Source organism: Phascolarctos cinereus, unplaced genomic scaffold, assembly GCF_003287225.1.
Source record: "Phascolarctos cinereus isolate Bilbo 61053 unplaced genomic scaffold, phaCin_HiC Scaffold_7;HRSCAF=346, whole genome shotgun sequence".
Lineage (NCBI taxonomy): Eukaryota > Metazoa > Chordata > Mammalia > Diprotodontia > Phascolarctidae > Phascolarctos > Phascolarctos cinereus.
The window spans coordinates 60,822,233-60,840,283 of record NW_027556180.1 but is presented as its reverse complement, the minus strand read 5'-3'; the positions used below and the strand labels follow the sequence as shown (position 1 = coordinate 60,840,283).

At 37.3% G+C, this 18,051-nt stretch overlaps 1 protein-coding gene across 1 annotated transcript in view; it reads right to left on the bottom strand.

Annotated features, from left to right (window-relative positions):
- Window positions 1-18,051, bottom strand: part of DOCK10 (dedicator of cytokinesis 10) — a 364,408-nt gene that overhangs the window by 47,810 nt on the left and 298,547 nt on the right. The window contains 11 exon segments of the mRNA XM_020975484.2: window positions 2,785-2,886; window positions 4,431-4,478; window positions 5,762-5,828; window positions 5,920-6,034; window positions 6,139-6,260; window positions 9,014-9,125; window positions 11,102-11,218; window positions 11,326-11,501; window positions 12,680-12,724; window positions 13,376-13,472; window positions 17,728-17,814. Of these exon segments, the coding sequence (XP_020831143.1) occupies window positions 2,785-2,886; window positions 4,431-4,478; window positions 5,762-5,828; window positions 5,920-6,034; window positions 6,139-6,260; window positions 9,014-9,125; window positions 11,102-11,218; window positions 11,326-11,501; window positions 12,680-12,724; window positions 13,376-13,472; window positions 17,728-17,814 (1,088 nt within the window).

Sequence of the window (18,051 nt, the reverse complement as noted above, 5' to 3'; positions counted from 1 at the left end):
TTATTGAGGCCAAAATAGATTTTGGAAGAGCTATATACAATAATAAATTATCCTCCTAAAAGCCTTCTCTTGTCATTAAAAATAGTGAATTGCTACCTCCAGCTAAATATGTGTCTTTGCCAGAACAGAAGTACAGTATTTGTGTTAGCATACTGAAGAATTCAAAAGCACAAGATATTAGGAAAAATAGCTTGTAATTTGCTCCCTGGAGGAACTGTTCCCATATGGGTAAAGTTAACACTTTTAAGAGAAAACACTTAGTTCTTGGGAAAGTTAATTTACCAAATGGTACCCATGTGACCTTAAAGACTTAATTTACCACCCACTGGTGAGTACTTTATTTCTATGTCTTAGCATGACTCACTACAGAACAAACTTAATATTAATAAATAATAATAAAAAAAGGCTTTGTTACAGAGTTGCCTAGGAAAAGGATCTCCACCGTAACTATTGTAAATTCTTTTCTATTGTGTGATTGAATCAACTTCTCCACATGTAAAAGTCATAAATGCAGAGCTCACTTTGGTATAAATGTGAACATCCTTTAATAACCCCTAAATTTAAACCTGTTCAGACATTTCCATTTTTATTTAATAAAATTATGCAAGTTTTTGAGAGTACTTGACAAGGAATTTTTCTCACAGAGAACACTTGACATGTTAAGTTGGGGGGCATTTGACGTTGGAGAAGGGAAAATGGCCATGACTTTGTTATTATGAAGCTGGTGCCAAAAACATTTTTTGTAAGATATTCTCCAAGGAAGGACCTGGTTAATGGCAACATTGAATCACAACAATAGCCAGCATTTATATAGCCCTGTAAGGTGTACAAAGCACTTTATACATGCTACTTCATTTTATCCTTACAATAACTTTGTTGAGGTAGGTCCTGTTATTACTTTACAAATAAAGGAAACTGAGGCAGAAAGAAGTTTAGTGATTTGCAGAGGGTCATATAGCTAGTAAGTATCTGAGGCAGGATTTGAAGTCAGGTCTTCCTGATTACAGGTCCAGCATTATAGCCACTGTACCACCTAACTGCCTCTACTTAAGTTATGTATGGTTCTTTTTCCCTTGGTGATTCTTAGGATTTACCATTATATTTAAGTTCCAGAAGGGCTAATGATAGGAGAAGACCCTGAAACACTGGGAAGGGGTTGAAGACAGCTTCACTGTCTCTCTCTTGGCCATATTTTCAGATAACGCCATGCTGTTTCTATTAAAGGATAGCATGATGGCCTCAGATGGCTTTAGTTAAATGCCTTATGCCTCTTCCAGGTATGAAACTGAGAACAGTGTTTATCTGGGAAGCAGTGATGAATGGCTCTCTCTTCCTACTCTTTATTTGTTTACCCCTCTGCCAGTATAATAGGTTTATAATTCTAAGGGTGTTTACTATTGGTTTAATTGCCCATAAAAACAGCTCTGTAAAGGAAGGATGGAACACTGGATACTGGAAACAAATGACCATTCTCCTGGTCTCGTATCTGGTCTTCAAGGTTAGGCTATTTCTGAGTTAACCACAGGCATGTTGGTCTTATGTGGTCCACGTGGGGCTGGGCTTGGGAAAGCTGCTTGAGCTTATACCATCTCCCACACAGTTTATAAGCGGCAGAATTAGGATTTGAATGCAAATTCTCTACCTCCATATCCAGTTTTTACAAATTGCACTATGCTTCCTACTCAGATTACTTTCTAAAACCTTTAAAAATACTGTTTTAGTTATATAAATTGGCAAACTACCAAAGTAAGGGGTAAACAAAACCAAGATGTGATATTAGCATAGAATTGTTATTTATGGGTCATATGAGATTCTAATTCAATTCAATAAACATTTGATTTCTTAAGCACATACTAACTTCAGGGACTTTTTAATTGCACCCTCCATTTTAGCAAAAGAGATGCAATAGTACAGCTTAAAAAAACAACTGTGATTACTAAAATAAGAGGCTCAGATAGAATCTAATATTTTGCCATTTGCCTAGAGGTATTTGTTTTGGTTTAGATTCACAATTCTATTGGTCAAACTCTAATCTGGTAATTCTTTTGTAACTTAAGAGTTGTAGAGTGTTGCCTGGGGTCCTCGGGGGTTATGTGACTTTCCCAAGACTACTACATGTCAGAAGGAAGCCTTGAACCCAGGTCTGATGATTCCAAGATGAGCCCTCCATCTATTGATGGATGACCCTCAATGTCACTGTGAATATGAGCACCTTGAGGGCAGGAACTGTTTTTGTCTTTCTTCATATCTTCAGTATTTACCACAGCATCTGCACATAGTAGATGTTTAATGAATGATTGCTTACTGTTGTTTCTATGGCCTCTCAATGGGAAGATTAGCAGCTATTAAAAAGGCCCAAATATTGGAACAAAAGTGTGTGTGGTTCAAGAGATTCAAGAGAGTTTCCTTAAAAAAAACAACAACAACAAAAAACCCATTTTTAATGGAATCCAGAAGATAAATTATTTATAATCCATACTTGGTTTGACACACACACACACACACATATATATATATATGCATGTTTACACACACACACACATATATGTGTGATACAAGTACATAAGTGTATATGTATGCATATATTGTTATAGAAATTTGTTGTTAAAATAATTTATAAGTATATTTGGTTTAATAGATGCACACATATGTATACATGTATGTATGTATATGTATATTTCAGTATATATGATTTATGTGAGATATATGTATATGTGTGTATATGTGTCTGTATGTGTGTAGATACACATATATACATTATGTATGTAACTGGTATGAGCTTACCATTGTGAGAGGAGACCTGTGGTCTGACAGGAAGAATTAGAACCTTTGAGAGTGCCATTATTCTGAGTTGCCTGGACAAATTTAAATGCAGCAGCAATTTTCCTATGCAGAAAATACACACGTTAATTCAATAACAATGTGTCTAAGAAATGCAGAAACATATCTAACAAAACAAGAACTAGAATATTAATCTGCTAAATTTCATTGATTAATAGAAGAAATAGAATCATAAGAGTCACGTTTATTGCTGGCAACTGGAAAATCAGGTTTGAATAAGGATCTTGACCTGGGATTTTTTTCAAAAGAAATGGATAACAATAGAACAAAAGCATCCCTGTGATTGTTCCTCTATGGTTGTTTATTGATCTTTCAGAAATGGATATGTAAAAATTGCACCCACATAACCCCTTTTATGATGACATTAATTCAGCCAATATATCAGTAAGTTCAGGTTCTCATTATTCCTCACCTAGATTATTGAAATAGTTTTTTTTTTAAGGCGGCAATTCAGGTTAAGTGACTTGCCCAGGGTCACACAGCTAGTAAGAGTCTGAGAACAGATTTGAACTCAGGTCCTCCTTACTCCAGGGCTGATGCTCTCTATCCATTGCTCCACCTGGCTGCCCCAAAATAGGCTCTTAGTTAGGCTTCTGCTTCAAGACTCTCCTCTACCTCTCCAATCTTTACTTTATATAGCCAACAAATTGATGTTGGCAAAGCCCAGGCCCGCCTATGTCCTTCTCTTCCTCAGTAACTCCAGTGACTCCCTGTCATCCCTGGAATCAAATACAAACTCTTCTGGTTGGCACTCAGCAGCTTTCACAATGAGACTCCAAACTACCTTCCCAGGTGCACTACTTCACGTAAGCTAGGATCTGGCCAAATCGGCTCTTCCTGTTCCTCATTTCCATTTTTTTTATCTTTGCATAGTTTGTCTCCCATGCCTGGAAGGTACTTCCTCCTTCCCTCTTTCCCTTAAAATCCCTAGTTTCCCTCAAAGCTCAGCTCAGAGGCCACATCCCACTTGAAGGCTTTTTGATTCTCCCAAATGCTGTTACTGTTTCACTTACAAAACTACCAGGTATTTATTTTTGATTAGCACGTATTTATTTTGTACATACTTATATGGATACACGTGGTTTCCCCAGTGGGGTCCCTAGGAGACTGGGACTCTTATTTTTGTCTATTTCTAGCATCTAGCACAGTGCCTTCCGAAAACTAGGTACTTAATAAGTTGTTTATTTATTAATTTATTGATTAAATTCTCTCAGGAATATATATTACTGGGGGAACAAGTCTTCCTTTGCTGTTCTTAAATATCTTATATACAGAAAAGGCCCTTTTGGATTACCTGCCTAAATCAAAGGCTGCATGTTTAGAGCCTACAAAAAAACTTAACCTTCCATTCTGCTTCTTACCACAGACATATTTTATGATATCTGTTCTAGGTACCGTAATTGTTAGTTATGGCCCTGGTGGTCCCCATGCTCTCATATGTCAACATCTAAAGTTTCTAGATTCAACGTGAAGTGAACCAGGATGGTGGCTATGTGAATGGAGAGGAAAACATGTTTCAAGGATTAATCTGATACATTAAATTGTTATTTCATATATGTCCTAAAACGATAGTAGTTCAAAAATGTTACCTTATTATATTACGTTTGCCCAGGTATCTGAAATTTTGAAGACAAACACTGAAAGAAAAAAAAAAGCCAAATTCTGATTATTAGTACCATTTTCAGGGAGCAAACCACTTAAACTTAGAATATTCATAGTGCTAGGGATGGGGCCTCGGCCTGTGTTTTCAATGATATGTAGGGTGAACTCCCAGGTGAAGAAACTCTTATCAGCAAAGGTGTCAGTATTTCTCAGCAACTTATAGGCTTAGCGAGTTATCTAGAAGAGCTAAGAGGCAAATAATTTGTCCAAGGTCACTTGGTCAGGATATGTCAGAGACAGAACTTCAATCCAAGTGTTTCTGGCTCTAAGGCTAGTTCTCGAGTTGTGATCTCAGGCTGCCTCTAAAAATATTCTTCAGAAGGAAAAAAAAATCCTTTTAATCTTGTTTGTCAATTCTGTTTTTGTAATAAACAGAATGCTTGACTTGGGAACAGGAAATGTTGGGATCAGTTCTGCCTCAGATGCTTATTAACTGTGTAACCTGTTTGACCTCCAAGGTCTTTCATCCTACTATCCTATGAGCCATAAGCAGGTCATAGCCTCTCTGAATCTCATTTTCTTCATCTGTAAACTGGAGAAAGGGACACGTAGCATCTGTATCTTAAGTTGTTATGAGTAGCAGTTAACATGATGGATGTAAAGTGTTTTGTATATATTAAAACGTCAATTGTTAAAATTCATAGTGTCATAGATTGCTGAAAACAGAGAAGTCAGAAAACATTCAATTTTCTCATTTGTAGATAAGGAGACTGAAGGTCAGAGAGGTCATGAATTATTAAGTGGCATAATTGAGACTTGAACCCAGGACTGTGCATGAAATACTAGTTCATGAGAAGCAATTGTTAAATTTTCAGTCTGAGCGTTTATACCTTAGGAAAAAGGGTGCAGATGCTACAAATTAGGTCTTGATCTATTGTTCTGTTGATTAGACTTAACAAAATGATGGAGAAAATGTTAGTAATTCATATTAGACTTAAAAGTATGTCATAACGTTTTCAGAGAGTCAGTTGTTAAACATTTGCTAGCACATTGCTGTTTGACCACTAAGTCCCAATAGCAACATGAGCATTTTTTCCACTACACAGTATTGCCTCCCACTTCCCAAGCCCCATTCAATGTGCTAGGTAGGTGCTTATGACAGCTGGAGAGAGAAAATAATAAAGAATAAATAAACACACACACATATATATGCATATATTACTATATATTGTAAATATACATGTAAACATGTTCACATTTACACACACACATATACATATATAGATGGATGGATAGATAATTAAGTTGTAGGACTTACTCCAATATGCTGAAGAAATCAGATATCTCTGAAATGGGTGCTCTTTGCCAGTAGGAAATCAAAGTCTCTGGAAGCATATGTCAAAAGTATGAGGTTATTTGAAATCCAGTAGTTTTTCTCGTACTCAAAAGTGATTTTAAATAGATGTCTGAAATTACCTTCTGAAATGGTCTTCATGATGTGAAGAAAGCACATGAGAAGACTCCTCGTTTCCGCTTGATCCAGCTTGTCATACCTCAGCGTCAGTCCTATCAGGGACAGTGGCCTTGCGATCTATGAAATCAAAGACACAGTAGTTACTGAACAAGATCAGACATCCTCAGGATCGGTCATGACGATGGGGTGCAGGGACTTTTTTTTGGGGGGGAGGCTTGTACCTTTTCACAGTTGTCAGTTTTCTCACTGCTTTTCTCGTTGGTACTTGGATTGGAGTCAAGACTGGCAAGCGAAGCTCTCGAGTCACCGTGGTTTACTGTAGAAATAGCTATTGATGAAAAAGCTGCAAACAAAGTCACAGCACACATACTAAAATGGGATGTATGAGTACAGAAAATGAAATTAAAATGAGAACTCACAAAGATGTTTAGTATCATAGTGAATCTAGAGACATGACAAGGGCACGGTGATGGGGGCTATGTTCTATGGCAATAAAATTTAAGTGGTGCTAACAGAACTTGTACTCTTTCAATGAGTAAATTGATAAATTGTCATCAATACTGAGCTACTAAGATCACTTAGTAGCTCAGTATTGATGACAATTTATCAAGATAGAAAGCTATTAGATTTTATACTTTTGCCTCCCACAAAATGAAATTGTCTTAAAAGGTTGATTTGAAGGTCTCCATTTTGCTTCTTGCTACCCACATAGTTGATGACATCTGCTCTAGGTACTGGAATAGCTTATTATTGGTCTGGTGGCCCCCATGCTCTGATAGGTCAACATGTAAAGTTCCTGGATTCAATGTGAAGGGAAAGTGACCTGAACTAGGTTGGTGTGGATATGAGTAGAGAGGAGAATATGTTTGTGTGTATGAATAAATATGAGTTATATACATGTGTACATATGCATATATGGAGAGAAAGAGGAGAGACACACAGAGACAAAGATGGACAGATAGGGACTCAGACAGAGAGACAGAGACACATAGAGAGATAGACAGACAGAAAGATACAGAGAGACAGACAGGGACAGAGACAGAGAGGCAGAGAAAGAGACAGAGACAGCACATAGATAGAGACAGAGAAAGAGATACAGAGAGACAGAGTGAGACAGACATGGACAGAGACAAAGAGAAAGAAAGAAAGGCAGAGAAACAGAAACAGATACATAGACAGAGATAGAAATATAGAGAAGCAGAGGCAGAGAGAGACAGATAGACACACCAAGAGACAGAAATATGGAGAGAGAGAGAGAGAGAGAGAGAGAGAGAGAGAGAGAGAGAGAGAGAGAGAGAGAGAGAGAGAATTTGGCAACTGACTTCATTTGTGAGGGGATGAAGGTGAAGAATGACAACAGAGTTGTGCCACTAGGTTATTGGAAGGACAGTGGTGCCCTTGACAGTAGTAGGGAAGTCCAGCAGATGGCTTAATTTTTGAAGGAAAACAATTCTGTTTTGGACATGTTGCATTTGAGGTGTCTATGGAATATTCAGTTAGAAATGTCCAATAGACAGTTTGTGATGCTAGATTGGAGCTCAGCAGAGAGATGAGGAACGAATATGTACATCTTGAGTGTTCTGCTTAATCACTGAATTCATGGGGCTGATGAGATCGACCCATGAGATGGTATAGGGGAAAAAGAGAAGAGGGTACAGGACAGAGTCTTGGGGCATGACCACCATGAATGTGTATGACATAGATGAAGAGCAAGGAGGACTGATCAGGCAAGTAAGAGAAGAACCAGAGGAAGATGCTCAACAGAGTCCAATGCTACAGAGGAATAGAGAAGGATGAGGTTCAAGAAAAGGCTGTCAGATTTGACAATTAAAAGATCTTTGGTACCTTTTAAGAGACTGGGTTGAATAGAATGATGATATTATTATCTAGATGCAGAGGGTTTAGAAGAGACAAATAGAAAAGCAATTAAAAGCTTTTATTTTATTTTATTTTATTGCTGGTTTTCCCCCAAAGGAATTTAGCTGAGGAAATGAAAAATATAGGCTGATAGCTAGCAGGGATGGTAGAATCTAGTGAGAGTTTCCTATCTTAAGGATAGGGGAGAGTTGGGTATGTTTGTTGACAGCAGGGAATGAACCAGTAGATAAAGATTGAAGATTAGAGAGAGAGAAGATAGTTGCAATCTGCTGGAGTATATAATAAAATTCATGAAAACTCTTTTTGAGAAGATTTTTACTTATCACATGCCTTGAGGACATCAAATGAAAGTGGCCTTTCCAAAATAGCTGTCAAAGTTGTATTTTGAAGCTGGAAGACTGTTTTAATTCTCAAAAGTGAGCAGGGACAGGCTTTAGCTCAGTAACGGAATGACAAATTTTGGTGTCTTAGGATTTAGAGTGAGCAGGGGCCTGAGAGGTCATGTAGTTATGGATCACAAGCTATAACATCATCGATTTAGAATTGAAAGGTTCTTAGAAGGCATATAAACTAAACCCCTCATTTACATGGAAGAAACCAAGACTCAGAGAGATAAAATACCTCCTGTGCATATGACTTCCAAAGATTAAGTTAAAGTAAGTGGAAAATGTAATGAGATGTCATAAGGTCTCATCCAGATACATAACTAAACAACCAATCAACTAATCAACACAAATTTATTAAGCAGTTATTTTGTGCTGGGCACTATACTAAGCATTTGGGATGTGAAGAAAGGGGAAAAAACCAATCCCTACAATCAAGTGGTTTATTTCCTAAAGAGGAAGACATATTTTAAAAGTAAGCTGAATGATCAGGGTGAGTTTCTAATATTTCCTAAAGCTTTGGAGAGGATGAATATACTAGACACTTTGCATGGAGACTAGTCACTGAAGGCTTTTGTGTAGTGCAAAGTGAAAGCCCCTGTGGGATATATAAAGCGACAATGATTTGTCAACTACAAAACTGAACAACGTTCAGTTAGACTATTACTTAGGAGCCTACAGGCAGGGCTTATATGCCACAAAAAGGATTCTCTCTTTTACTGTTCCTTTGTACACTTATGGCCCAGACTCACAGAAATGAACTGTCAAAAATATAATGATGTGATGAGATGTAGATGAAGTTGATGAACATGAATTCTTATCAGTTCTCAAGTACCTGCTATGGAGTTAAGAACATCTTTAGAAAATGACGTGTCCACAGAGTTAGCATGCTTCATAGCTGATTGGCTCTGAAATCCTCCATTCGTGCTCAAGTCGTCCCTGGATCCCTGCATTTCAAAAGAAACAACCTGGCTCATTGTAATGAGAGAAATGATTACTAATAACCAATGATTTGGGGGCATCCAGAGTTCCCCCTTTTTCTATAGTCCTCATTTCAAAGTTCAGTTTCTTGAAGGACATTATTGATAATAAGAACAAATTAACTCTCTTCAATCTCAGTCAGATCTCACCCAACCTTCTACTGAGGCTTGGGGGGGGGGCGGTGTAAATTCTTTGAACAGATTGCTCAATGCTGGGGGTAACTTAGAAGTAAATGACATAATCAAAGTTCATTAGAATAGGTCCAGCCCCTCGTTGTAATATTCTTTCTCTCATTAATTGTTAACTAATAAGACTTGAGTGCTACCCTCAGAAGCAACCCTCTTCCAAGGGCATATAAGCTATGAGCCAGCCACCATGATTGCCTTTGGCTTTCAAGAGTGCCATTGACCTCTTTTTATTAAAATGCTGGCATTATTGATAAAATGACTAATTACCCAGAAATTATTTCTCTAGAACTTTTTAAAAACCACAGTAACAGTCTAATTTATAATACTAATGAGTTAAACTCATATGCAGATTCTTTATTAAACTTTTTAATTGCAGCATATTAGATTAGCTCTTTTATCCCTCTCCAAAGCCAATTTATCAGATAATAGTGCAATTTACCTTTGTCTGCATAGCCCTAGTGATGTGTGGACCCTTTTACCCCATGAAAACTTGAATAATGTTATTGCTACTAGCTCAGAGTGAAACACCACTAGGAAGCCTCCTGTGTCCTTGGTTTTAGGTATCAAATGAACATAAACATGCTGGAGTACCAACCTATGATTTCACAGATCACACTACCTAAGGTAGATGGTCTTCCCTGGTTACTGTGGCAAAAACATTTATTGCCTCATGGCTAACCCAGAGGATGGGTTGGATAGCAGGGTCACAGTTGGTCACTGCACTCCTTGAAACCTTTCCATCTTACAAGAAGATGACAGAACTTATGCTCTGTCCAAACACTCAAAAATCCAGGGTCCCTGTCCACATCATGACAAGACATGTGAATAGGGCTTTGGCAGTGTGTCAGTTGATAGAGCTTGAGAATCCAGAAAGTATTGAAGTTGGGCTGTTAGGAGATGAGCTTAGGGAAGGATGATGGAACTCTGGTTAATTAGGCTATGTTGGTTGGAACAAATATTTCACTTTACTGCTCTCTCAGGCTGGGGTAGAGGAAGCTGTAGAAATTTGTACAGAGTATGGTAAAGTGATAAGGGGGTAGGGGTGAGGATTGCAACAAGGGAGTTTGGGAGAACATGGTGTGAATTGAGCAGGCTATCTGGGAATGTTTTTTACTACTGCAATTCTTTTATGCGGTAGGGAGGTGGCAGGGTCTAGACCTATCATTTCATTAATGTAGCAGAGACCTCCTGATAAGGAAACTCACTTCACTTAATACAGATTTGTGCCCTGAAAAGTTAAGTAACTCGTCAAGGGTCATACAACGTGTGTGTATCCAAGGAAGGACTTTAACCCATGTTTTTGTGCCTCTGTCCATCATGCCATGCTGCATCTCTATGGTAGAGAATGTTATTATGATTTTGATTATTAGCAGGGAACAAGGGAAAATGGAGATACTGATGAATAGGTATTCAAGATGTAGCAACTGATTGCAGGTAACGTCTAGAGATATAACTCTGATGTATGTGCTTTAAAATAACTTGGTTCAAATGATGGGTCACCCTACTTGATTTCTAGGGTCATGGACTTCAGAGTTGGACTTGACCTAGAGGTCAAACTATTTAACCCTTTCAATTCACAGATGAGAAAACCACTTGCAGAGAGGAACGAGATTCACCCAAGGTCACAGAATAGGCATTTGCCTCTGAGGACAAATTTCTTGCTTTTCCTATTATATCCTATCATTCAAGAGGAAAATGAGATGATTGTTAAAAGAAAGATTAAAATGGAGTTTTGAAGCATTATATAATGTTACCTGATTGGATGTATTGACTGTAAAAGGAAACAGATCCTTCAGGTAAATCCTTGGCATATTGTCAAGCAGCATACCATAAAGGGGCATATATAAAGTGGCTATTTGGGCCTGCTTATCCTAGAGAGAAAGGGAACAACAACAAGAAGGAGGGATCCTTTAAAATCAATGACATTTTAGGTTTTATTTTCACTGAATGTAATTAGGAGGAGGGAGAGATCACTTACTGGTTCCCTGTATCGATCATCAAATGAATGCTTAGCCATTATATTTTTAAGAACAGCTAAAGCTAAGTGTCTGATATCTTGGTCTTCCTGCAGTGCAAAGCCGACCTCTCGGAGCAAAATTCCAATTAAGAAGTGTTTGCGGCAAAATTCATTGGTGACAGTATATTCAGGCATATCTTGGTTAGGAAAGAAAAAAATGTCATTTTAATATTGTAAACTGAGAATGTTAAAAATTCCAATAATAAAGAACGTATTTAGAACGAAATGCTGACATGCCTAAAGGACCTCATAAATGTGCTAGATTGTACCAGCATATAATTTATTGGGAGTGACATACATAATAACTATTTCAGGCTACCTGGATGCTATTTGATGTAGCAAGGGAGATAACATGGCTTCCAAAAGCACTTAACATTTTCGAATGATTCACCATCTATTTATAGACAATATGGTCTTTATATAGGGGTATTCTAGTTTGGGAAACTGAGGCAGAAAATTTTCTAGATTAGGTAAACTGCCCAAAGTCATAGTGAGTAACAGCCAGGGCCAAAAATAAAACAAGGCCTTCTAACTCCCATCCCAGGATCCCAGAAATCATTTAACCAATACACTTCAAAGTAGTTCCTAATTTTGTTTCTATCAAAATAACCTCATAAACCCAGCTAGACTCCATTTTGCATGAAAAATTATGATAGGAGCAATCAAAGGACATTTGCTACATAAGGATCTGCTACATAAATCAAATATTTAGAGTTGGAAGAGATCATAGAGGCCCGTGAGTTCAACACCTTCATTTTACAGATGAGGAAACTGAGGCAACTTAAATGACCTGCCCATTGTTACACAGCTAATAAGTATCTGAGGTAGGATTTGACACAGGTCTTCCTGACTCTAAGCCCAGCACTCTAGACTCTGCATCACCTAGCTATTTACTAGGCTTGAAATATATTTAGAAGAATTAAAAGAAACATGTATACTGCTTTATAGATACAGACATACTTAGTTACAGAATTTTGTTTATTAGTCAGTCCAAGAAAACTCCGGTTACCTTAATAAATTTAAAAGTGTCAAGGGATTTTTGTTTAGAGAATAAAGTACAGTAGAAAGTGAACTCCGGGAGGCCTGAGAATGTGAATAGGTGAAAGTAAAAATTCAATTGATCATTAGAATCATTTGGATTATATACATAATACAGAGCAGCTGGATATATGTCAGTATTGGCATGTGAAGAGTTGTGTAGATATGACAAAACTTTTTTTAAATAGCCATGTGCTATTCTCAGGGACCGTATTTTGATGACAGTTATAAAGATAAATACATAATTATCTCATAATATAAACCCATAAACATTTACCTGATGCATGTAGCTCCTGAGTTGATTCTGAAGGTGTCAAAGGGTCTTGAATGAATATAAATAAAAAACAAAAGGTCAGTTGTTTGCATGAATAGACATTTTCTTTGCAGTAGCAATCACATAATAGATCTTTTCTATGATATCCATATTGGTTGTTCTTATTGGAAATTGATGAACAAGTAAGATTATGACAGGGTCTACAATGGAAGGGTCTCTGTTCAATGACATGTTTTCTGGGGAAAAAAAAATTGACCATGCTTCCATTTAAGGATTTCAACAGAGAAGCACTAGTCAAAATTTTTCAAAAATGAAATTTCATTCTTTATCTTCAACTCAGTATTAACTTTTCTATACTGAACTGTGTTTTCCTAAAAGACAGATTCTCCTCTATCTGCTGCTTCTACAATGAAGAATATACAGCCAGAAACTCTGACTTGTTTTTAGATCAAGGATCAAGCAATTGACTCTATTGGTGAACAGCTGATAAGACTGACTGAAATTATCAGACCCAAAGTGGCTGACCCAGCAAGACTTGATGAAAAACATGAAATCTTGATGATTATACCCTTGGGTTTCATTTGACTCAACTAGATAGAATGTTCTTGAATAATCTTAGGCCTACAGAGAAGCTGAGATAAAATGGATAAAATCACTTGTATTTTTAGAAACTGACGAAAATAGGAAGTGGATTATTACCTGGAATGTTGGCTGACCGTATGGGGAGGCACAAAGGAATAAAATGTTCGTGATAGCATACTTCTTGAAGAAAATCAAACTTGTATTGGCTTAGGGTCTGAAATGGAACCAAAGTCAGACATTCAGTACTAAAATAACTGATGAAAATGTCATATGGTAATAACTTCCCCGCTATACTGAATAAATGCTCATCTATAACTATCTGTTTTGTGAGGGTGTTGTGTTTTGGAAAATTAAAAGTTTAGCTATCTCCAAAGTCTTAAACATTCTCTCTCTCTCTCTCTCTCTCTCTCTCTCTCTCTCTCTCTCTCTCTCTCTCTCTCTCTCTCTCTCTCTCTCTCTCTCTCTGTCTCTCTCTCTGTCTCTCTCTCTCTGTCTCTGTCTCTCTCTCTCTCTCTCTCTCTCTCTCTCTCTCTCTCTCTCTCTTTCTACTTTTTTGAGAAGCCCAATTTAGTGTATAGACAGCTGGCCTTGAATCAAGGAAGACCTGGGTTTATGTCCTATCTCTGACACATACTAGTTGTATGACCCTGGACAAGAAACTGAACTTCTTAGTACTCTAGGTAACTCCTTAATTTTTGCAGAGAAAGTGCAACCTTCATTGAGAGAGGGAATTTCCTTACCTCTGAGTTCCTGATATCAGTGAAATCACAGGTTCAGTCCCTATTCCTATCTATACTTTCTTAGGTTTTATATGGCTTAGTGGAAAGAGACCTCCAGGATCTGGAGTTATGCAGATCTTATTTCAAACTCTAGCTCTACTTCTTACTATCTGTGCTTCCTTGGGCAGATGAGTAACTCTTTCTAGATCTTGTTGGACTGGGCTATCTTTATATTTCTTCTAGTTCCAACATGTGTTTCTGGGAGTGAGATAGAAGTATAAGTAGTAAAAGGAAAATGGAGGAGAAAACACTGGGAGATGATTGGTCACTTATAGGACATTTCTCTGTCCCTAGCTATGCCATAAATTGTGGCTGAGTGAAGCTTTATTCTCTGTATTATTCTCTGCTGCTACATGTAGAAGCATTAGGCAAGTGACATTTTCCCACAAGATGCCAATTTATCCACTAATGGTTCTACACTGGTGCCTCAGTGTGATATGCAAAGGGGTGGACTTTAGCTCTCCAAGGCTGTACCCATTGAACAGAAGCTCTGGAAGGTCTTAGCTGCCAAGCTTGTGAAGGCTGTCAATGCTGGCCCAATGCCAGTCTGTGTATCTGTTGTCTGAAAGTTGTGAAAGACTCATTGCTAGAGGGTTGGCCAAGAGGTAATGAATTAAGATATGGAGGCTTTGCAGTCTACACTGGCAGAGGGTATGGTCACACATGGAATTCTGATACACTGAAGTATGTAAAACTTCAGAGGGTGACCCTCCAAAAGATCATTACATAGGACAGCTTTGACACAAAAGATCAGGTTATTGCCTACGTTTTTCCTTGGTTTAAGATAGTATATCATACTATTATAGTGTACTATATTATACTATATTAATATCATATTATTCTACTGTCAGTTTCCTGCACCAATAAAACCACAAGGCATATCTAAAAATAAATTTAAAATGTCTTCTACATGAAAAAAGACAAAGGATTGAAAACTGATTAGACATGCAGAAGATCTTAGGTTTAGAGTGGGGAAGGACTGGGGAGATCTTTTAGTCTAACTTCCTGGGGGGAGGAAATTCCAAGGCCTAGAAAAGTTAAGTGATTTATTTACTCAAGGTCACACAGGGAATAAGGAGCAAAGCTGGGATTTAAAGTCAAGTTCTTTGATTCCAAATCCAGCCTTCTTCCCATTGGACCACACTGCCTCAGTCTGGCTTCACAAAATTGGACCAGGTAGATTTTGAATCCAATTAATTTTGCAGAAATTTACAATTAATAAATGTGAAAAAACCCAAATAAATATGCTAAAAATAATCAATAAAGCAGTAAGGTATAGACATAGTCTATGGCACTTTTAGACCATATGCCAGAAATACCCCAGTAGAATTGGGTGAATAGAAATAGAAAATTATAGAATTGTAGATTCTTAGAAGGAACTTTGGAACTATTCATTAGGTAGTGTCTTATTTATATTCCCCTTGTCCATACAAATCATTTGTTTATTTGACTTTGTTTTATGTCTTTCATTATATGCATTAATGTCAGCTAGTAAATAATATTTGATTTCAACAAATATTTTAAAATTTCATTTGTAGCAAACATAGCCTCACTGAATATTTTCTATACTTGTAAAGCCCATGCAGGATTTTACTAAAGCTGAATAACTCGCAATTGAATAACAAATAAGGAGTTTGATTGATTATCATATTCTTTGTTTTACCTTGCAAACATTTGTCTGTGCTGTAGCCATCAACACTTTACAAGCACTGAGTGTAGTATCCTGGGAAAAGCACTGATTTAAAGGGGTGGGAATGAATGTGGTTTTACTTTTGAATCTTGGCTCAGCTATTTATTACCTGTATGACTTTGGGGAAGTGATGTTCCTTCTCTGGACCTCAACTTCCTTGTCTGTAATATGAGGGTTTGGATTGGATGATCTCTATAAAGTTCTTTCAGCTCTAAATCTACCAAGTTAAGATAAAATACAGAGTTCAAGACTTGCATTGGTTATTTCCAAAACGAATTTTGACTAACCTCAAATATAAGATCTAGACTGAGTCTGGGACATTAGATACCATCTCATCTAACCCTCATTTTATCGATGAGGAACTTAAGCCCAGAGAGAAAATAACTTACCCGGGGCTTCTGACTTCACATCCAGTACTCATTTCACTACCACACTACCTCAAATCCCTTTGAGAAGTGCTATGTTTATATTGATTGCTGGATGTGAAGGTAGGAATGATATCAATATGTTTTGTTGCTCTTTTTTAAGTTAACTGAATCAAGAGAGATGTTCTCACTCTTGACTTGACAATGTTTGGACTGTTTTTAGGAGGGTTTTGGGGAGAGCAGAAAACTACCTAAGTAGATATAGCTGGAGAAAGAGAATGGGGGAAGGAAATTAGTGCCTACTGGGTGCCAAGCACTTTACAAATACCTCACTTGAGGAACTACAGATAACAGCGGTGGTGTGTTGGAAGGAGAAGGCTTTGGCATCAGATGACCTGGTTTTGAATCTTGGGTTTTTCCATTAGTTAGTTGTGTGACTGAGGGTAAGGCACTTCATCTTTGCTTCAATTTCCTAATTTGTAAAATGAGAATAATACCTGTACTATCAATTTCAAAGTGCTGTCTTGAGGAAAGCTCTTTTTAACAATAGAACGCTTTCTAGAAATGTGAGTCACTTGTATTACTAATAATAATACTGCTAGCTCAGCCTTTTGTTTCTGTCATTTAATGGCTACTTTTGTCTTCAGAGGAAATTGGTCAGGTCTGGATCACAGACAATAGCATTTGTGCCAATTTTCATCAATAGGCCAATTTCTCTTGCAGTGGTCCACTCTCCAACCTTTTTGAGAGCTATAGATGGTCAAAGTATACCCTACTCTTCATGCTTTGATTATCCAGTTCACCTTGGAGTAGAAGGCTGGTGCTGTCAATTTACTCTTGCAATCTATGCAGCAAGGAAAGAGATTGGACATACCACTTTAAAAAGAGAGCCATTTACCCTGAAATATAACCTCAATTTCATATCAATAATAGGTCAATCAAGTCAAGATTTATGTAGTTGTACTTGGAGACCCATTTTATTTCATTTGGAATTTTGTGTCTGTTTATTCATCTATCTATCTATCTATCTATCTATCTATTGATCGAGTGATCGATTTACTGTCAATACCCCCTGGCAACCTAGGCAGGAAGGAAAGAGATTGGATACATCACTTTAAAAAGAGAGTCATTTGCCTTGATATATAACCTTTATTTAGTATAAATAATAGGTCAATCACGTCAAGATTTATGCAGTTGTACTTGGAATCCCATTTTATTTTATTTAGAGTAATTTTTATTTATCTGTGTCTTTATTTATCACCTATATATCCATCTGCTTGCTTGTTTGTTTTCTTATTTATTGACACTAAGTCTCCCCATCTTATCTAGGCTGGCAGTGCAGTGGCCACTCACCAACTTGATTCCAATGATTGGCATAGAAACTTTAACTAGCTCCCATTTTTTTCATGAGTGAGCTGGGCCAGTTTACTCCTCCTTGGGCAGCCTGGTGGCCCTCTCCTCCTGGGGTCTCACATGGTGCCATACTTAATGTGGCCATCTGATCAGCTTTAGCCCTACTGCAAATTAGAACTCTCAAAGCCAAGTGATTTTCTAACCTCAGCTTTTTCAATTGCAGGGATCACAGGCATGAGTACTATATTTTAAAATATCATTATTTCTAGAGACAATTCTTACCTTGAGATCATCTGAGAAGAACATGCTGCTTATGTAGCTGTTGACCATTTTAAATACAAATCCACGGTCCAAAAATGTAAAGCAGCGCTAAGGAACAATAAGATAAGAATATGTTGACATTGAGAACACTTAAATATATTCAAATAAATTTTAATAGATTAAAAACTTAGTATATCATTTTGCAGAAATTTCATTAAATATCCTTAAAAAGCCTTCAAGACCTGTATTAAATGTTACTTCCAAAGTGTAATTGATTAGGCATATGGAAGACAGTACAGAAACCAGCAAGCTAAAAATGTTCCTTTATCTTTTGGAGGCTAGCAG